Below are 22,608 nucleotides of genomic sequence, written 5' to 3' on the forward strand. Positions count from 1 at the left end.
AGTTCAATAGTTATATACATGCATAAAACAAGTTTAATGAAGCAACTATCAGAGTGATACATATGTATAAGAATATACAACATGCATATATAATAAATATAAGGGTATAAGAAGGTGGGAATTATGTTCTCATCTTCATAAAGTATCTTTTCCACTGAGCTGGGGCATTATGTGTCAGATAATAATTTAGAAATGAAGTCAAATGTTGAAAGAATTCCATGTCTACACTACTTGAATAAGGGATTTCTTTGTGGCAGGATGAAAATGTTCTGGAATTAGTAGTAATGGTACCTAACTTGTAAAAATACTAAAAATCATTCCACTGTATGCAAAGGATGAGTTATATGCCATGTAGATTGTATCTCAATTAAAAGAAAGAAACCCTAGATCATTAAACATACAAGACTTTCTGTTTTTCCCTCACTTGTAAATACAAAGTGGAGGAAGGAGAGGAAAAACAATGACAAAAGGAATAGTTTTAGTATGTTTTTATTTGTGAGGTTTGTTTTTGGCATGTAGCTACTGAATAAAACAATTACTAAAAGAAGCTAAATATATGCACTAGAATGTGTTACTTCTTTCTAAAATTTCAACTAAAAGTTTTGTATAATAAAAAGAATAACAGAGTAGTACCTGCTTAGTTTTGAAGTGCCTTGCTGTCCATACCCGCTTGAAGACACTTTCTGGTAGAGTATCTGTCTGTTTGTCAAGTGAGTCTGAGGCTTTAGTTTAGGCATGATTGACTCAATATGATTATAGTTGAGGCATAAGACCTATGGAAAGAACACTGCATCAATCAAGCAGCCCATAAACTAGTAAAATAATATGGATATAATTTGGGATATGCAAAATAGTAACATATTCATGCTGAAAATAAGATAACAGCGCTGCAAATAAAATAATAAAGACCCTCGAAAGGTACCCAGCTTTATCAGTCTGCACTCCTAATGCTCTAAGCCTGATATGGAGGAGAGAACCCTTTAGAGAGAAAGCTGGTCTCCTACGTTTAAAGGGCTGTTATGGTTTATGTCTGTATGTCCCCCCCAAAGCCTCATGCGGCCATGGATCAGGCTTCTAGAGTATGATTAAGGGTGTGACAGCTGCACCCGCCCTGGGGTGGACACTTTGCATATGTAAGGGAGAGGAAGAGAGTGCTTGAGGCCATTCCTCCCCCATTTGGCCCTGGTGTGTGGTTGTTGCTTTGCTGTGTTCTGCACCAGGAGCTGTAGCCCTCTGCCATGTGCCAGTCTGCCTTGTAATATGCCAAGTATGGACTGAAACCTCCACAAACTGTAAGCGAAATAAACCTTTCCTTCCTTCATTTTGGGCATCAGGTATTTTGTCCTAGCAATGACAGAAAAGTAACCGAGACAAGGGCCTTGTAGATGAATTGAGGCAAGAGGAAAGAAAGCAATGAAGCTGCTGTAGGAATCAGAGTGTTCCCGTCTTCATATTATACCTTCCACTGCACAGGCAGTTTTCTCTCCCATCTCTTACTGTAGAGTAAGACAATCACGTACATAAAACTAGAGTCAAATAAAAATAACTTTGGAAGGAAACACTTTTATTTGCTTAGTCAAAAACAAAATAAAACAACAAAAAACATTTGTAGGTGACTCACTTTCACATGAGGCAGGTAGATTAGTCCACTGAATGAGGTAAGATTATTGTTCTGCAGATTCACATTACACACATTTCTAAATTGGTCAACTGGAATCAAATCCACAGTTCTAAATTTTGAGAAAGTAAGTACAGTAATTTGAAATGGATCAGAAAATATAGAAAAAGGTAGATCCTTTATATACAACTGCCACTGGCATTACAAAATCTCACTTGATAAATGCTATGAAAATAATTTCCTTAATGTAAAATGTCAGGGTTGAGTGATTACCTAAATACACATTGTGTTGGGCACATATGTAAGAAAATGGCATACACATTTTATTTTATTTGATTGCTTTCTCTTACCACATAAACACAGTGGTATTATAAAAGAAACATAAAATAAGCATGCCAATTGATTTACAAATTCATTTTACATACATCTTCATGAAATCATAGTGAACTGATATGAAAAGTTGTAAGATTTTCAGGTTATAAAAGTCAGAGGACATATGTGAAATAGGTTATTACTGAGATGCCAGGACTGGGATAAGATTGGGAAAGAAAAGGAAAAGGTACATAAAGTCTTTGAAAATGAAATTTTGGGGGGGATACCCTGAAACTTTTATGGCAATCCACTTTGTCAGGATGTTCTGGCAACTAACCAGAATGCTTAATTCTTAGTCCATAGTTATAGAACGACTCTGTCTTCTCTTCATGACAGAGAAGAGCATAGTGCTAAATCACCTTCCTCTGGCAACTTTTTAAACAAATCTTATATTTGTAGTTATAATTATAGCATATATTCATCCATTAACAAGTCATTTATTCATTCAACATATTTTCATTAACATTTCCCAAATGTAGATAATATGTTAGGAAAGCTACAATATAGAAAAAAGGAACTGTATCTGTTCTCAAGAAGTGAGAGGAGAAAAACTAAAATGCAAAAGAATATTATTGAACAGAGTTAGATGTAATAGCATTTTATAGAAAGAAAGCTTCTTTGAAGAAGTCAAGAATAATATTACAGAGGAGAAAGATTTTGAGGTGAGGCCTAGTGGATTTAAATGTATCTGCCAGGCAAATAACGAGGAAAGAGCTCCAGATAGTGCAATAGACACAAAGGCAAAGATCCGGGCACTAGTACATTTTACAGTTTCTGCAACGAAGTGGCATAGGCAGTGAAGGAAAGGATTACAAAAGATGAAAGTTATTCTATGCCATACAAGGGCATTAAAATTTCACTCTGTAGACAATGGAAAGGATACTGACCAATGCTGAGAAGGGAATTAATGTGATAACTTGTATCTTAGAAGGCAGTAATGGATAACAAATGGGTTTTAAGGGAAAGTTTACATAAGACAACAAAAAAAAACACCAACAGGGTTTCTAAAATAGTCCAATACCAAGTGCAGTGACTGTGGAAAGACAGAGGAACTCAGACATATTTTAAACCTGAACAGAACATGGTGATGACTAAAAATGAAGGACAAGAGAGAGAAAAGAATGACTTTTTTGGCCTGGGTAGCAAGCAGATGTCTCTTAGACACTATTTAGAGAGCAACTGAATGTTCAGGTGAAAAGCCAGGGTTCGGGCTAAAAATAGTAAATTTAGAAATCATCATAAATTGCAACTATGGCTAACGATAAATCTCCTTAGGAAGAGCATAGAATAAGAAAAAGAGAAAATGGGAAGAAAATCATGGGAGCAGAAGGAAAGACAACAGGAAGAGCTGAGAATAAAAGTCAGAGAGCACCAGAAAGAATTCATGAAGAAACCTGAAAAGTTTATAGGAAAACTAAGAATGTGAAATTATTTTTGAAGGGGGGATTGATAAGTACAAAGCAAGAAAAGTCAGCATCCTTATATGTGCCAGAAAGGTCAGGGAGACAGGAAGTAAGAACAGCCCCCTCGGCCTGGCAACACGAGGACAGTGATAACATCCAGAACAGGAGAAGCAGAGCTGCGATGCCAGCGAAGCGACAGCACACTGGATTAGAGCAGCGAGATGTAAGCAGCGGGGCCTGTTCCTTTTGTTTCTCTCAATTTATGGTAGAAGGAACTTTTTTTTTTGGGTGCCAGGAATCAAACTCAGGACCTCACACTTGCCAGGCAGGCACTGTGCCACTGAGCTATCTCCCCAGGCCAGTAGAAGGAAATTTTTGAAAGAGGCACTTTATATTTTACATGTAACCAGCTGTATCTCTCTTGTGGGTTTTCAGCCATTCCTTTTCTTTGGCCATTGCAGCAAAGTGAAGCAAAAACTGGTCTGCTGCCAGGCTGGCCTCCATTCATTAACTGCATAATCTGCGCAGGCCTCCTCTCTTGCTGGCTCCCATTTCTCTCTAAATCCAGAGGTTCCTTTGAGCCACTGGCTTCCACATTGAACTCTGAGCTCTGAGAATGGTAACTGGGGGCCATGGTATTGTTGGTGAGGCTCTGGAGATCCATACGTTAGATCTGTCTGGAGCCTAACATTCAAGTCTAGGGTACATGTTTGAGGATGCTGTTGTAATTAATAATGTGCAATTAAAAGTGCTATGGTATTGTTACTAATTTTTATTTTCATAATTAAAATGTAACAATTTTGTATTAGAAAAGATATGAATGGCAAGCCAATAGTATTTAGTTGTAAAAGAGGATCAGCTAATATAAGAAAGAAAATGGTGACATTTTAAATCACAGTCTCTGATAATAAAAATTATTAATACATTTCAAAGCATAGTGAAGTTAGCATGAGATTTGAATCAGGGTAGATGAGTTATTTGTTATGTTTAGATAAGATATATAAATATATGGATATCAGAAAATGACAATTATATATTTAGTTGTAATATCAAAAATCATGCAAAATGATTATACCTGAGGGATGATGAAGTCCAATTAAGTTCTTGCATTTGGATAAAGTTTGAATGCCCTTGTCTTTCTGCAATCATATCAGAAGTAAGTCGGCCACCAAACAAATCTTTTGCACACTCAGTCTCTGGTGTTTCCTATATAAATATATTTAGAAAATTATGTCCTCGCTTATAGATGATGAATTCTCTGGTTCTTGGTAAAACTGAGTGGACTCATCTCTCTCTCTTCCCCTGTTATCATTCAGAGCTACAACGTCCCCCGCAAGTCTCGTGTGCGTGTGGAAGGTGACTGGATCAGCAGGGCTCCATACTCATCCGTGGATTTATTCGTTGATGTGTTCAGTACCTCACTGTGCCATAAGCAGGTAGGGCCTTGTTAGAGGTGGTCACTGGAGGTTGACCTGGAACAGAGTACTCTTATTCCCGGCCCCTCCTCTCTGTCTTTCTCTCTTTCTCCCTCTCCCTCTCTCTCTCTTTCTCTGTCTCTCTCTCTCTCTCTCTCTGCTTTTTAGCTGCCATGCATTGAACACCTCTGCCTCCTTCGTGCCCCTCTGCCATGCTGTTTCTGACTTTAAGCCAGACAACTACGAACTAAAACTATTGTAGTGTCAGGTATTTTGTCCCAGCATCTGGAATGTAACTAAGTCATCCTCCTACTAAGTACAGTGAACATTCCTGTGCATTACATATAAACCAAGCATAAGAGTACTGAAAAGTGCAGAGAAGGAAGACCAGCTAGGGACCCTGGGACCTGAGAAATGATACCATGGATTTTCTTTTTGTCTTATATTGTTAGACTGGATGATGGGAGTAACCAGAAACATCAACAAGAGAAAATAAAACAAGCACAGAGAAAGACCTCCTTTCTATAGTGAAAAGACTTTGAAAAAGACTTTCACAAGACAGAAAGCTTTCCAACAATAATAGGTCTACTCCAGCTAAACAGCATAATAATAAAAGCAAAATAGGCTGTTCACACTTGCCCACCTCTACACGATAAGGCATTTCTCTATCCTCCCCATGATGAGCATCAGCTTGGACTTTTATCTTCTCCCAGCAGTAAGTGCACCCCCATAAACAAAAACAAAAATAAATAACAAAGCATTACTGAGATCACATGGTGAGAATGGATTCCCATTTATGCCCCGTAATAATGAGGTCCCTGTGGAACACTGTTGAGGCACTCTTGCCTCCTCTCTCGAGGATAAGTGAATCAAGAATAGTAACAAGGAGTCTCTTCCCTTCCAGCCAGAATGAATTGATAGAGGCCTGGTAGGAAGCATGAACTCCCAACCCAGTCCGACAGTTAAGGAAGCATACACCTTGCGTTGTCAAGACAGCCAAGATGGAGAATTGGGGTTTCTATCTCAGACCTGACAGCAACAAAGTGGTGCTACAGCTTCTGGTGCAATGTTAAGACAGGTTTGATAAAACAAAGTATTTCAGTAAGTTCTACAGCCTATGAAAACAACCAAAATGTCTAGACTAAAATAGGAAAATCTCTCATTATACCAAGAACCAAGATAATCTCAAATTGAGTGTAAAAATGCAATCAACAAAAAGTAGCTCTGAAGCAACACAGATATTTTTAACTATCCAACAAGGATTTCAAAGCAGCCACCACAAAAATGCTTCAAAAAGGAATTACTAAGTATACCTGAAACAAATGAAATAAAATAGAAACTATCAGTAAACAAAAAGTATCAACCAAGAAATAGAGGATATGAAGAAGAATGAAGGAAAAAAATTAGAACTGAAAAAATACTATGACCAAATAAATGCAATGGATGGGCTCAATAGATGAATGGTGACCAAGTGCTTCTTAGCCTTTTGGCTAAGATCAAGTATGAATGGTGAGAAAAGGGGAGTTCATGAATTTGAAGACAAAACAATAAATAGAAATTAGCCAATATGAGCAAGAAAGAAAAAGTGAGCTTCTCCTTACCACGACAGAGCATATGCTGGATTTGTGGGACTAGAAACAAACATTTAACATTCATATCACTGGAGTCATAGAAGGAGAAGAGAAATAGGGTAAAGCTGAAAAGGCATTCAAAGGAATAATATCTGAAAACTTTCCATATTTGGCAAAAGACATAGACCTAGAGATTTAGGAAACTGAGAAAATCCAAAACACAAAATTCCTTAGAGCATTGCAAGGACACATAATCATAACCAAATTTCTAAAAATTAATGATAGAAAAAATCATGAAGGCAGTGAGAAAAGAATAAGATCTTGCCTATAAGAGGAAAACAATTTGAATGACAGATTTCTCAACAGGAATCATGGTACCAGAGGATGTGGCACATTTTTCAAGTGGTAAAGTAAAATGAAAGAACTGTCAACCAAGAATCCTATATCCAGAGAAAATATCACTCACAAATAAAAAGGACAAGACATTTTCAGATGAAAGAAAACTATGCAAAATGTCACCAACAGCCCTGTCCTAAAATAGCTAAAGGAAATTCTTGAAACAAATAAATAGAATTTTAGAATACTAGGAAGAAAGAAGGCATAATAGGGTTTCCTGCTGGTACAATATTTCTTAAATTTCTTTGAATGAATTAAAATAGAAAACAATAATATTATCTGATGTAGTTCTCAAATGTATTACTAACAGTGGGGAAGAAATAACCTTAAAAAGAAGTAAAATTTTTACTCTTCTCCCAAACTGGCAAAAAATGTCAGCAGCATGAGACTTTTATCTACAGGTAATATTGACAGCAACTACTAAAATATATAGAGAGATATTCATTAAAATACTATAGATAAGTGCCAGGGACATAGCTCAGGGGCACAAGCACCTGCCTGGCAAGCACCTGCTTGGCAAGCAAAAGGTCTTGAGTTAAGTTTCCAGTACTGAAAAAAAAATTTTACAGATAAAAATAGAATTCTAAAAAAATTCACCTACTTATAGGAAGGTAAGAAAAACAAAACAGAAAAAAAGATAACAAAGCAAGGAAACAAATACAAAACAAAAATTACAATGACAGACTTAACCCCTACATTAAATATGAATGGTCTATATTCACCAATTAAAGATAGAAACTGGCAGTAGATCAGGAAATATGATCCAACTCTATGATATGAATGAGAAACTTCAAACATAATGTATATGCAGGTTAAAAGTAAAAAATATGGCACAAAATATACCATGTTCACATTCATGAAAGGAATGCAGAAGTGGATATATGAACTTCAGATAAAGTAGACTTCAACCAAGAAATGGAGGAAAGGAGGAAGGAAGGGAGAGGAATAAGATGAAAAAAAATTGAGATGTGTGATGTACATTTACCAACACACCCTACAATGAATGTAATCTCATGTACTGCAAACATGTACTAATAATGTTTTTTATTTTTAAAAGTAGACTTCAAACCAAAGAAAATTACCAACATTAAACAGAAAGACATTAACTACTGATGAAAGGATCAATCTATTAGGAAGACACAAAAATCCTAGATACATATGCACCAAAAAACAAAGCTCAAAATATGTGAGGTGATAATCCCTAGTCTGTTAAACTAATCTAGGCGTTGCTGCATAGGTATCCTGCAGATAAAATTAAAGCTTCTAATTAGTTGATCTTTAATAAGGAATCCATCTTAGATAATGTTGATGGGCCTGATGCAAGCTAAGGCTTGCCAAGGCCTGAAACCAAGTGAGGCTTCTTTGCTTTATTTTTTTGGTTTATTTTTTTCAATTCCGAGAATCAAACTCATGACCTTGCACTTGCTAGGCAGGCGCTGTGCCACTGAGCTAAATCCCCAGCCCCAAACTGAGGCTTCTTAAAAGATAAAAAATTCATCTATGCACAGCAGATTTTTTTGTTTGTTTTTTTCTGGTACCAGGAATCGAACTCATGACCTTGCGCTTGCCAGGCAGGTGCTGTGCTGCTGAGCTAAATCCTCAGCCCCTGTGCACAGTAGATTTGAACCATGGTTGTAAGCTGCAACCTGCCCATAATTTTCTTTTTTTGATGCCCTGCCATATACATTTTGGAGTTGCTTAGGCAGCAATTTTTAAGTATCCATTTGTATGTGCATATGTTTATGTATTAATATAAAATACAATATTTACATTGTATATTTTGTATATATTAAAATATACACATATTTCCCCATGTTGCTAGTTCTGCTTCTCTGGTTGAATCTCAAATAATACAACCTCAAAATTACTTTTAAAAAGCATACTAATTTAGCTCTTGTATTTTCATAATCATACAATCAATATTTGATTACTGTCCTAAATCAGGGACTGGTAATTTGTTCTGTATTCATCCAGTAAAGAGTCAGTCAATACAATAGGCTTTGTAAGTAATAGATTCTCTGTTAAAACCATTTAATTTTGCCATTAGGGCATAAAAGCAGTTATGCGCCATAAACAAGCTTAAATAAGCAATGAAATTTTACTTACAGGTGGTAGACCATATTTTAGACAAATAGCTGAACTTGACCTAACTAAAAGTGATTATATTAATCTAATTTTATTCAAACTCCTTTTTATTTACTTTATTAAAACATCATATTTGAGGTGAAGATATATATTCCTAATGCAAAAATAATCTTTTAAAAATAAATGTAGAAGAGTAGATAAAATTACACAACTACTGAAGCTACTGCTTGGCCCCTCATAGTCTGTCTTTCCTTGGTTTCCACTACCATTCAGAAGAAAACAATGTGATTCTATATCTAGAGAATTTTGCACAGAGAATGGGCCTCAATTGTTCATGATTTACCAATAAGGAGTTGTGTAACTTTGAAACAAGTTATATAACTTCTCTGTAGTTTCCTGTGCTTATCCACTGATAAATGATTTGGTCCATGTCCTTCTGAAGTCTATATACATCTCAAAAATTATGGACTTATAATGCTCCTTTATATCCCTCTGTTCACTTTTCATAGCTTCTTTTCCTCTTTGTTTCCTATTGAAAGCTTAAAGCCTCACTTAGATTATTTTTCTTTTTCTACTCGCTTTCTTTAGACAGTCCGATGCATTAATTTGGTTTAACTCTCAAATCTCTTCATATTACTTTTAAATCTAAACACATGTAAATTTCCAAACCTGTTAAGGCCTGTGACTTCAACTGCCTGCTTAACATCTCCAGTCAGATTACCTACTATCGTACCAAAGTTAGTGGGTCCAGCTGGGTGTGCTGAGGCCAGCCTAAACTACAGAGTGAGACCCTACTTCAAAAAACAAAAATAAGTAAATAAATAGATCTTAGTGTGTCCAATACTAATCATTTTATTCCTGAAAACTGCTTTTCTTCCTGTACTCATATTCTCTTATGGCATCTTTTACTGGCATAGACTCCCACCTTGTAGAGCTTTGGAGGTTTTACTTTCCTTGCCTTCCAAATCCAAAGGGTTGGCAAATTCTGTCAGTTTCGCCCAGGATTTCTCACACATCTCAGCTTCTGTTTTTAAAGTCCCCTGGCTTGGGTTTTATTACTTACTAGATTATCCTAATAAATTGGCTTTTACTACTCTTCCCTCTACCACTGTAAATACTGCTGTTCAATTCACTTTCTTAATACAAAGTTCTAAACATATCATTCCCATAATCTTCAATACATTCCCATTGTCTCCATTTAAAGTCTAAACTCTTCTGTCTAGATTTCATGTCCATTATTAATTCATGCATTTATATCATACCTTATTGCACAAAGAATTTGTGGCAACTCACAGAAAATACAAACAATCAAACAGTAAAGTACAAATCATAAATAAAGGTCAAGACTAAGAGCAATGTTAGAATAGATAAAAACCAGGGTTAGGGTCAGAAAGACTAGACTGTAAGATTTCACTAGGCTTCTAATATTGAATCCTAAATTTGTTACCAAGCCTTTAGGGGTTGAAGTGAAAAGGAAAATAGTTAAATAACACTCATTATCAGTGAATGGAACACAATATTCCCTTAGCAGGAAAGAGGTTTTTTCCTCATGCTTACCTCTAAAAGCACTTTCTTGGATGACCTTTCAAATAAAGACCCAGAGGTAGGAAGAATAAGATCTTCAACAATATTTTTAGAACAAGTGCAGTACTAGCTTCATGTGACTATTTTAAAAACAATCCCCAGTGAAAGCTAACGATTAAATGAAACCTAGTCTTTCAAACTAGAGAATCTGTGTTTATTGGAATGAGGATGGTTTAGATTTGCTATTGTGAGGAGGGTCTTGAAAAACTCAGGGCAGTGACTAGCAATCTTTTCAGAGCAACGGAGTATGAAATAATTGTGAATCTCTCAATTTTGCAGAAAACTTGATGAGTTTTATTGTCTGATGGGCACTCTCTTTCAGGTACTTACCCTGTTACATGGAAATCAGGAGCTGTGGATGAACTTGCTTAGAGAATCCAAGTCTCCAAATGTTGCTTTCATACCCAGTCCTTAATTCTGTTTTTCTTTACCATTTGCTGGTAACATTGCCATACTGTATTTGTTGGTTCAAATATAGTTTCCTTAACCTTTAACAACTGTATTTTTTCAGGAAATAGCAGGCTGCTTTTAGGCCCAAGAGGATGGTGGGGCTCTAGAGCTCAGCTTTTCTATCCTGTCCCATATAGGTGTGCTCTTCATTTGTGGGCTTTCAATTCTCTGTACAAATGTATGTATCATCTTCTTTCTCTTGCTATCTAAATTTAGATAACTAAGAATTGGACAGATGAAAAATTTTAAAATCTAGATCTAAAAGGAGCTTTGGACACAGATTTTAATAAGCATAGTAAGGTGTGGTATCATGTTAGTGATAAACCTATGTTTATCAAACCAAATTATCACAGCCGAAGAATACGTGAACCATACACCTTAGACCAAATACTATCAGGCATTAAAAACAACTTACAATTGAGATTCCATCCAAAGCTTTCAGTTCTGGAAGATGATATATTACAAACAACCTGTAGTTTTCTTGATTCCATACAATAATGTTCCCATGCATGTCTAGAATGACCAAGTTGCATAAACCCTAGGTAATATAAAGATAAACATTTATATCTCATACACTGTCTCACACTCCAGCAAGTTTTTTTTCTTTTAAGAAGCTAACCATCCTTGAGTTATTTGAATTACCTAGAATTTTATAGAATGTGATCTTTATTTTGATTTTTATTAGTATATGCTTGCAGAACATAATGATTACATTCATTGTGGGGAGTTGGTAAATGTACATAACACATCTTAATTCTTTTTCATCCCCTTTCCTTCTCCTCTTCCCCATCCCTCTGCTCTTTGGCAAAATATCTATTCGTTTATTTCCTATTATCTATATTTTATTCTTTAATTTACTTATATTTTAGGTTTCTCATATAAGAGAAACCATATATTTAAACTAATGTGTCTGATTTGTCTCACTTAACATTGGTCTCAAGGCACATCCATTTTCTGACAAATGACTCAAATATATCCTTCTGTATAGCAAAACAAGGATGTTATTTGTTAAATTGCATATAAATGGCACATTTTCTTCATCCATTCATCTGTGGATGAACATATTGGCCACTTCCAAGATTTAGTGATCATGAATTGTGCTGCTATAAATATGGGTATGCATGTACCCTTGTAATATGGTATCTTCAACTATTTGGGGAAGATAGCTAGAAAAGGAATAACTGGGTCAAATGGAATTTTTAGTTTTAGTTTTTTTTTTTGTTTTTTTTTTTTTAGGAATCTCCATATTGATTTCCATAGTAGTCGTATTAGTTTACATTTCCACCAACAACATAGCGGGGTTCCTTTTACCCTGCAGCCTTTCCAGCATTTATTATTTGATTTCTTGATGATAGCCATTTTTTCTGCAGTGAGACAGAATCTCAGTGTTGTTTTTATTTGCATTTTTCTGATGGTCAGTGATGTAGAATTGGAGTGTTTTTAAGAGTGCTTTTAAATGCAAGAGCTATCCTTTCACACTGCTGTGGTATAATTTTGTATAATATGAGCATTTCAGTGGTCTAAGTTACATGATCAGAATCCTTTTTAGGATTGGCACTGTAAGTATTATTTACCAGAGGTAAAGGCTTAGAGGGAACATTGATATATTTAGGACAAGGCAAGGGGCAACCAAAATGTGAAACTTTTACAAATGTTTAATTTAAAAAATTTATTACAGTAAAAGCCATTACATTAATCCCCCTCAAAATATTTCTTCTTGCTTCAGGTACACCTATCACATTGTTCTTGCTGCTTTCTGAAGCAGTTCAGGAAGTCCTCTTACATGTTTTTACAAAGTGGAGTAAAAAATTCAGTGAATAATGTTGCTGAGTGCGGTCCAATGAAAAGGCAGGATCATGAAAACATTACAAGGCGTTCTCATCCAACTTATTCATAGGATCTGGTACCATGAGACTTTTTGCTCTTTCCCAAAGTCAAAATAACCATGAAAAGGAAACTTTTAAATCAATTCAGGCTCACAAGGCACCATGACAGCACAATTAAGACACTCTTAAAAGAGGACTTCTAGAGCTGCTTTGGAAAGCCACAAGAACAATAGGATAAGTGGGTTTGAAGCAAGGAGGAATATTTTGAGGGGGGATTAATGGTAATGTGTCTTTTACTGTAATAATTATTTTAAAAAATTGTTAAATATTCACTGTATTTTCCAGTCACACTGGATATACTTTGCTAATGGCCTGTTAGATAGTATGTATGTGAGTATACAGATATAACAGGAATGAAAGACACTGCCGTTTGAAAAAATAGGATAAAACTAGAGTGCTTTTGTCTTTTAAGGAGGGCAGTAAAATTCACTGAGGGAAAATGTGTTTTCTTATTAAGCCAGACTTTTTGATGTATTTTTGCTGTAAAGACAGGACCTTAAGTAGATGAGAAGAGGAGAGGTTAAAGCAAGAAGGAGTAAAGTCTCTGTGTCATCATGGGAAATGGGTTTTTTGTTACTGATGCTGATGGCTGGGTTGTTTCTGTAACTTTAGAAGTTATATCGGAAGAAAAGAATGGGAGACGCCTGCACATGTGGAAAGACAGAAAACTGACATGGTTCTTGATAAGAGATCAGAGTACTAGGAATATGGTATTAGCAAAATGAGAGGCTAGAATCAGACTCACAGAGGGAGGAAGTGGGCATTGAATGTAAGAAACAATGAACCCGCACAGTACTGTATATTTTAAGTAAACTCCTAGTCTGCACTGTAGGAAATTTTCAGTGAAGGCTGTTGCACAGTGCCCTTAACTTCATGGTTCCCTCCCTCAGGGAAATTAAGGAGAATAAATCTGAGTAAAAGTGACCAGAAAGAGTTGGAACCACTGTTTGGAACAGTAAGAGAATCAAGAGTTGTACTGACAGAAGACAATGTTAGAGAATCCTCTCCCCCTACCAGACTGGGGAATCTTGGCATTACTGAAGACGTACTTGTTAGGGGGAATGGGTTTGTTGTTCCTTCCAGTATGAAAAAAGTTACCCCAGAAACTTATCTAATTGTGATCTTTATGGTTACAGGCACACACGCACACACATACATACATACACACACATATATGTATATATGCAGAATACATGTTTGTTAACTATGTTATTCTTATTTTAATTATCTTATATATTTTTTTCTACAATTTGCAAATTCTGCACAGTGAATGTATGTTATTTTCATAGTATAAACAATAAATGTTTAAAAAAACACAAAGAATTAATACACCAGCTGGTCACCTTTAAATTGTAGATCTCCTGATTGACAGCAATGTAATTATTGCTTATATATAATTCGATTAGGGTAAAGGTCTTCTGTAAAGCACTCAGTGAAGTAATTCTGTTGTTCTCAAGAGAAAGGAAGTGAAGGTGAAGCGTGTTATCAAAAGTATGCTTTTCCAAACCAGTGAGAAGGTTGTTATTGATACTGAGGCGGGTTAATTTAGTCAGCTTGGAAATGCCTAGAAAACAACAGATAAATTCAAGGAAAAATGCATGTGCCTCTGAAAGGCTGATTTTAAAAATAACTGACTGGTGATTTCACTGTAACACTCTAAGTTCCAACAGTTTAAAAGATTCTATAGTATTAACCATCATTGCTTTTCCTTTTGTTTCAGAAGGACACAACCTTGTGTGCAGACTCCCATGCCACACACCATGTTTTAATTTTGTATTTCTAAGTAGATCTGTTGTTCTAATTGTTAAGAAAAAGCACTACAAAAGAAATACTTTTTTTCCTCTCAAATAACTTTTAAAATAGTGTACTTAATTAAGACTTTCACCTTCCTGACAACACAAAGCTCCAAATAAGTATTACTCCATGTTTTAAAACATTCAGGGTAAGAGCTAGAGTACAAAACTCAGGACTGTGATTCATTATGAAATCATCTGTATTAAGAGAATTATCTAGCCTACTTTTGCCATTGTATGCTTGGAAGCGCTCTAAGATTGAAGTCCTGAAAATGACACCTCTTTCCAGGACCTGCTTCTGCTGATATTATATACTTAAGCCCTTTTAATTCGTAGGCAGGATAGCTCAGGTGAAGAATAAGAATGTTGGAGTCAGAGTTGGTTTCAACTAGGTTTGGGATGACAGATACATTTCGTAACTTCTGAGCCTCAGGTTCCACGTTCGTGAAAGAGACACTAAAATGTACTTCTAAGAGGTTATGGAAATAAATGGAGTGATTTTTGGAAAGAGAGAATAAGAGGAGGTGTTAGTAAGTCATAGAAGATTTAGTTCTATTTCTTTCCAGATTCACAATATTGAATAAGGGTAAGAATACAACAAGGCTGGGAAAAAGTTTAAAATAGATATATATTCTAGAACATGTACTCTAAATCTTGGTGGAAGGAGGCACAAAAAGTCCCTTTTATTCTCCTTGGCCCAGAAAGACATGTTTTAATGAACTTTAAACAGTCAAAATATATTGGTCTCATTATTTTTGAGACATTACCTAAAGCTATTTAACTGTATTTGTGGATGCATATAAAAGCTATATATAGGACATTTGATTTCAATCTCCAGAAAATATAGCTTTTATTTTTTTTAAAGTCTTAACATTTCCAAATGTGACCTTAATTTCATATTTTGAAAAATTAACTAGGCTGTTTTATCTTTTTCAAAAAATGCCTCATCGTCAATTTATGGACCTGTATCCACTAGGTTTTGGTAACGTGGGAACCCCTGGGACACAGTACAAGGGCAGAAATCAGCTTGCTAAATAAACTAGTTTGCGACAATCCCACCTGACAGATATTTAGAATCTCAGCTGAAAACTTTCTTGAAACTCCTGTAAAGCTCCTCCTCAGTGTGATTAATTTTTCATGAGGGCTACTTAGACATTCACGCTTTGAGATTTCAAAGTTCTCAAGTGCCTTACCTTCGATCTTTGAGATGCAGTTTCCATTGAGTGTGAGCTCTTCCAGGTTAATACAGGATTCCAGGCCCTCCATTTTAGTCAGATTATTATTGCTGAATGATGCCCATTTCAAATTTTCCAATTTTTCTAAATTTTTTATTTCAAAGAGATGCTGTCCATCTAAATTTAAGGCAGTTATCTATACAATAATTCACATTATGTTACTTCTGAATCTTGTAAATAAATTCAATCAATAAGTTTTTAAAAGGTCAATGAAATAATAATTCAAATTTGATAAATATAAACCCTGCCACCTTTTTGTCAAAAAAGGAGGAAATTGAGGTTGACAGACATGACTTTGAACAGGTAATTCTCCATACATATACAGCTAGAAAAAACTTACTAGACATACCCGTTGCTAGCCCTGATTTGACCCTTTTCTGCAATGGCAGCTCCTTCATGGACAATGAGACAAGGAAGGCAGGATATACAGTGGTAACTTTATATCAGACTCTTAAAAGTTCCTCACTTACACCTGGGACTAGGGCTCAGCTAGCAGAGCTCATAGCTTGGGGCTTATCCTCTTTATAGGAAGCCATTACTAGCTCCACTTGGTGGAAATCTTTGTTGACTACAGTCATAATAATTCTGCTGATATTATTTGGCCCATGCATACTTAATTGTTTCTTTGGCTTTGTCTCCTCCAGATTAAAAGCTATACATATCCAAGATGAAAATGCCTGGTGTCTATAGAGGGCCTTTAGATAGACCCTCTGGAGAGTATCTCTGACTTTCGATCAACAACTCTGACACCTTTCAGCCTGAAGAAGCCAGAGCGGTCATCGCCTGTTATTCTTTCATGGCAGTTCGGGTTACTTTTTCAGAGCGGGTAATGTTATAGGCACTAAGGTAGATAGAAATATTATAGGCAGTCAGACAGGGCCAGGCCCTGGAAGGAGCCAATACGGAAGACAGGATACATTGCAAATGGAGACATACTTGCCACAGGCCAGACCTCAAGACAAAAGACTAAACAAATGCACCCAAGTACCTCCCTAGGGATGGACATCAAGGATTGATATTCTAAATAGGTGGCAATCGCCTTGTAGAATTACTGACCCAACCCCTCACAGGAAAAGCCCCTGCTCTGTATTCATGCCTGCTTTCTTCCTGACTCCCTTTCCCATTTGATCCCAATTTAATCAATTTTACCTGAACAATTCTTATTGGCTGACCATAGTTTTGTCGCACCTCATGCTCACCTTGTTTCCCATTTTTTTTTCACGTTGGACCCGCCTCACCTTGTGATTTTGCTCTATAAAATTCCTGGAAAAGACGGGTTCCCTGGGCAACCCACTTGGCTCCCCTTCTGTCCCTCTCTCGGACAAAGCTTTCTTTCCCTCAATAAATATATTCTGCTCTTAAAAAATTTTTTTTTGATAACTATCAAAAGATTTCCTTCAGTAACTAAAAATATTGCAAAGTTCTTGCTTTACCCAAGAAAATTTGACAAGATTATAGTTCCAAAGGGGTTTTGCGGTATATTCAGACCCAGATGTGCTGTGTGGTTCCCTCTGCAGGGAAGGGCGAGTCCCAGCTGCTAGGAGTGCTGCTGGCAGTGACTTCAGCTGCTGCCCTGTGGGGGCTGCGGGGCTGGCTGCTCCTCTCGAGGTCCTGCTCTTTCCCAAGCTGGCCCACAGCCAATGAGGGCGACATGCAGCACCCTGACCATCTCAATCCTATTGCGACTAACTTAAAGGGCCGTCCTAATTCCAGAATCTCCATGGCTGTGAGCCATGGCTGCCACTGGACCTGCACTACAGGTCAACATCAGTACACATCCCATAATAAAAACAGTGCCCCTAAGAGCTTCTCTTAGCCCAGTTTCAGTGTTCCTGTTTTCTGTGGGCGCAGCTCCTGTCTATCATGCAGTCTCTAGACAGAGCTGTGGTGAGTTCAGGTGGCCTCATACTGCAAGAAGTTGGCAGTGTTCTCTGACCTTTCCCGTTATCCTTGGCTGAATTCTGACCCATTCCCCTATTCTCTTGCCAAGATTCTTGATCTCTTGCTACCCCATTTTGGCTTCATCTGTGGCTCTACTTTTAAAGTCTGTTGGCCTACTATGACATATGTCAAAATCTGTCCTTACTTTGTAGTATGTCTTTTTTCAAATCTCCAATTCTGTGGTAACAAGAGCTAAGGCCTACTCCCTGTGACATCTATCCACTTCTTATTATTTTTTGAAATGTGTAAGTTCATTAATTTTTTTCCTAATAATAATAATGCCTTTTTTATTTTCTAAGCTTATAGAGAAGAAACAAACTTAAAATTGCGTACATTTAAGTAACTAAAAATATTGCACAACTGCTGAGGACCAGCTTAATGTGGTGCAGAGTAGGTAATAATTAATATTAATCAATTGGCACAAAAATAAACTGAAAGTCTGTTCTAGGCCTACATGACTTGTGGTGAGAACCCTGGCTGGTTTAAGGACAGATTAATCTTTATGTCAATGGCCAGAGCTGAGGCTAGGAAACAGTCTGTAAAGTTCTAGTGCTTCAAAGCAAGATAACGTGGCAGCTGAGGACTTTGACTCAAGCAAATTCCTTTTAGCTCAGTACTCTAGGTAGCAGAAAATCAGACTATTAGTTAGCCATGATCTGTTCCTGTGTGCTTTTCCAAAAATGCATCGTTCCTCAACCCTTGAACCCTGAATGCCCCAGCAGTTCACCCCACTTCCTGCAGCCCAGCAGTATTCCCTGTAATGCTGAGCACTTAATAAAGGCCATGGACACTGTGCCTCATGCCCTCACCTGTCACTGGGCTTTGACCATCCTGGTGCCCATTATAACCAAAATATATGTTTTTGTCTGTGTTTTATTCTGTCATAATACCCATGAGCAGGAGCTCGGTGGCCCTTGACCAGGGCCCCAATATACAACCTAATTTGATATGTATACATTTTGAATTAAATGGTGCATAATCTCAGTCATACATAGAATTTAATTAATGCAGATCTCAGTTAACACAGAAACAGAGAGTAGCATGGTGGTTATTAGAGACTAGGGGCAAGAGGAAACAGAAAGGGATTGGTCAAGAAGCCAACATTTCAGTAATGCAAGGTAAAGCAGTTCAGATTTAATATACAATATGATGACTAAAATTAAAAATACTCTATGTTTGAAATTTGCCAAAAAATAGGTCTTAAATGTTCCTTGACTATTTCATTTTAATTCATTTCTTCCCATTTTCTGCTCCTTACCTGTTTGTGCTTTCTTTCATGATAAGCAGACCAAGGTTGACAGAAAAAATTAATTTAAATTAAGCTTTTATATTAGATTTAATAATTAGCCTTTACCTTCAAGTACCAGTTGCCACTCAGATGTAAACGTGGTCCTAACTTTGAAATCTGTGTCAGAATTTTGGCAGAAGGCCATATGCTTAGTATCCGTGGTCTCTCCTCTTTAGTACTAGAGTGCCGTAAGATACATGACTAATAAGATGGAAAACAAAGGAGAATAAAAGAAATAACAGAGGTTCATTTATATACAGTTTAAAAGTACTATTTCCAATGGAAGATGTATAGTCCAATAAATAATTTTAAAATAGAACATTGCCTTTGCCTTAAAGTATTTTTAATATCTGGATATATTTTAATTATCACTTGATTGCTTAAGAAAATATTAAACTATTTCAAGATAAAATTGATAAAACTTTGAAGAGAATTACTAGAATACAAACATCTCTACATGTAATTATTCATTAAACCATCCTGGGAGCTAGAATCTTTCTAATTTCCTACAAGAATCCCCCATCCTAAGCTCTTTCCCCTTCTTTGCCTTAGAAGTAATCCTTATTTCAGTTTTTTCCTATTATTCACTTGCTTTCTTTATAGTCTATGTTTATGTCCATAAACAATATATTTAGTCTTGAATATACGTGAGCTTTACATAAACTGAATAATGTCTTTCATTCTGCTTTATCCTCAACATCATATTCACGAGGTTAATCAATGCTTCTACTGTGTATGTAGTTGGAATACATTCATGTTACTGCTACACATCATTCCCTCAAGGACTTTCCTGTTGGTGAATACCGAGGTTGATTGAATTTCTTTGCTATTATCAACAGTGCTGTCATATATATTCTTGTGCATATCTCTTGGTACATACATGCAAGAGTTTCTTCAGGGCCTGTACCCATAAGTAAACATGGACAGCTGTACAGGGTGTGCAAACACATGCATGTGTGTGTATGTGCACACACATGCATGTGGTTTATAATGCCAAACTTTTTTCCAAAATGACTGTACCAATTATAAGTGCTACTTAATATTCATGCTGAAACTTGATATTTTCAGAATTTAATAATCGGTAGGTCATTACGATTGTAATGTTCATTTTCTGAGTACTGATGTGGTGACCCCTATTTTCTTAAGTTAATTGGCTGTTCTAATTTCCTCTCCTGTGAAATGTCTGTTCAATTTTTTCTGTTCACTTGGTTGTCTCTTTCCTTATGTATTCTGGATGTGTAAAGAATATCTTTTGACACTTGTGTTGTAAATTTGTTTTCTCAGTATTACTTTGTCTTTTTTACTTTTTTGTGTGTTCTTTGAAGAAAACCCAATCTTTCATGGTCTATGAGCTTTGTTTTAGGCCTAATAAACTCTTCATTCAAGATCTTAATGATACCCTCTAATATTTTCCTCTAAGATGTCTTTGGTTTTGCCTTTGCAGTGAGGTGTTTAATACATTTGTGCCAGTCCCTTTTAGTAAGTAACCTCCCTGACCTGCAAAGGTAACTCTGCTATTTTTTAAGTTTCCACAGCTGTATGGGTCTCTATTAGGTTTTCACTCTGTTCTATTGGTCTATTTGTCAAATTGCATTGTCAATTTTTTGTTGTTGTTGTTGTAGGATCAGTCCCCAGATTCCTAGGTATTCTTCAGGAATGTTAATTATATTTTTATAAACCAAAGAGGTTCTTTCCTTCATTTTGAATAGATTGAAAACAGACTAGTGTACACTGTTTAAGGAGTATTTAAATACCCCACAAAAGTAAAGAGCTAGATAATTAGAGTTATCCACTAGAGTGGAGATGTTGAGAATACTGAAACTACTTTGGCTAAAGTATAGCATTCATGGGGAAGTAGGCAGCAGGTGCCTGGGAAGCAGACAGCAGGTGCCCAGGAAGTGGTGTGGTGGTGCATGCCAGCCCTCCGGCCGGCCACAACTGCACAGTCAAGAACTATCATGCCATAGAGAAGCACCAACACAATTGGCCCACCCTGTGCCAGCCACGAAGGTCCGCCTGGGGTTGTGAGTGAGCCATCCCAACATGGAGAAACCCCTGGGAAAACATGCCACACAACAGGTTGCTCTTGGCCCTGCCCCTGAGAACCAGAAAGGTCCGGAGTCAGCGGAGGAGCTGCTGCTGAATAAGGACTCGGAGAACACGAGAGTGTAGATGATGCCTGATGACTCAGAGGTCGAGCTGACTGGGGATGTGAGAGCCGTTTGGGAGCTAGAAACCAGGAGGACCTTGCACAATACCTGGGGACACCCCCTGAAAGCCATTCTCCCCTTGACTGTGCAGGCTGTGGTGGAGGAGTGTGTGGAGCTCCAGAGAGGTCTGCACTGAGACTTCATGGATTACATAGGTGTCCAATATTCAGATTCTGAAAAACCGCCTCCATGGAGAAGGTAAGTGTCTAGGTTACCTGCCTGGGACACTTTGCACCTGATAGTGCTGAGACTGACTAGTGGGCTGAGAACTTCATCCATATATTCCTGCCTCCTGTGTTGACGGTTGAGGAGAGGACACTAAGTGGTTACAGGGTCCCAATGTGCTGGTAGGCTGGAGAGATGATTGGTGTGGGTACTCCACTGATGGCTGAGACTGAGGCCCCCCAAAAAAGGGAACACCCCTCTGCTTTCTTAGATCGCTTACAAGAGTCATTGATAAAGCATACTTCCCTGGATCCCAGTTCAGTAGAGGGACAAATTATTTTTAAAGATAAGTTTATTACTCAGTCAGCCCCAGATAGTAGAAAAAAGCTATAAAAAATGCCTTTTGCCCCAGATAGCTCACTTGAGATGCTAGTAAGAACTGCTTCCTCAGTATTTTATAGCCGTGATGAGGAGTAGGCCAAGGAGAGAAAATAAAGAGACTGAGAAAAAGCAGCTGCCTTTGCTACAGCACTAAGAGAAACAGACACAAAGTCTGATTCTCAGGGCCCCAAGAAGAACTTGACAACTACATGCATCTGCTCCCACTGTCAAAAGCCAGGCCACCTCAAGAGGGACTACCCTAAGAAGCCCAGGGGGCCATGCCTTGATGGTAAAGGTGACCACTAGAAGTTGGACTGCCCTCTGAAGCAGAGGCCCCAGAGCTCAGACCCCTCCTACCAGCTGGTCCAACAGGAATGAAGGGGCCCAGAGCATACTCTGCCTTCTCCCTCTGGCCAGACCATTATCTCCAAGGAGGAGCCCCGCGTAATCATGACTATAGAGGAAAAAGTAAACAGCCTATTGCTGGACACTGGTGCTAGTCTGTCAGTCCTTCTTTTCAATCCTGGCCTTCCTTCCAGCCATCACACCTCAGTGAAAGGAGTCACTGGTGAGGAGGTAATCTGCTATTTTTCACAACCCTTAGACTATAACTACTTGTTAGATCTTTCTTGTCTATCTCTGTTTTCCTGAGAAACCACTTTGAAGATACCAACAAGTATTACAGCAGCCATTGATAATTTCCTACCAATCTGTCCATAACTCTTAATGTTTGTATTATTCCTATGCTATTTCATAAATGGATGTATGTTTATTACTATATGTTTCCAACAACAACCATTGAGAATAGTCAATGA

General features: G+C 37.2%; 1 protein-coding gene across 1 annotated transcript in view; it reads right to left on the reverse strand.

Annotated features, from left to right (window-relative positions):
- Positions 1 to 22,608, reverse strand: part of LOC102021746 (leucine-rich repeat-containing protein 9) — a 96,958-nt gene that overhangs the window by 19,360 nt on the left and 54,990 nt on the right. The window contains exons 20-26 of the mRNA XM_013522015.1: positions 19,104 to 19,238; positions 15,767 to 15,944; positions 14,124 to 14,344; positions 11,310 to 11,432; positions 4,469 to 4,599; positions 1,622 to 1,730; positions 634 to 773 (exon numbers count right to left, since the gene is read on the reverse strand). Coding sequence (XP_013377469.1) covers positions 634 to 773; positions 1,622 to 1,730; positions 4,469 to 4,599; positions 11,310 to 11,432; positions 14,124 to 14,344; positions 15,767 to 15,944; positions 19,104 to 19,238 — 1,037 coding nt within the window. The remainder of the gene's footprint in view (positions 1 to 633; positions 774 to 1,621; positions 1,731 to 4,468; positions 4,600 to 11,309; positions 11,433 to 14,123; positions 14,345 to 15,766; positions 15,945 to 19,103; positions 19,239 to 22,608) is intronic.

This window comes from Chinchilla lanigera, unplaced genomic scaffold (assembly GCF_000276665.1).
Source record: "Chinchilla lanigera isolate Chin_1 unplaced genomic scaffold, ChiLan1.0 scaffold00065, whole genome shotgun sequence".
In the NCBI taxonomy this organism is placed as follows: domain Eukaryota; kingdom Metazoa; phylum Chordata; class Mammalia; order Rodentia; family Chinchillidae; genus Chinchilla; species Chinchilla lanigera.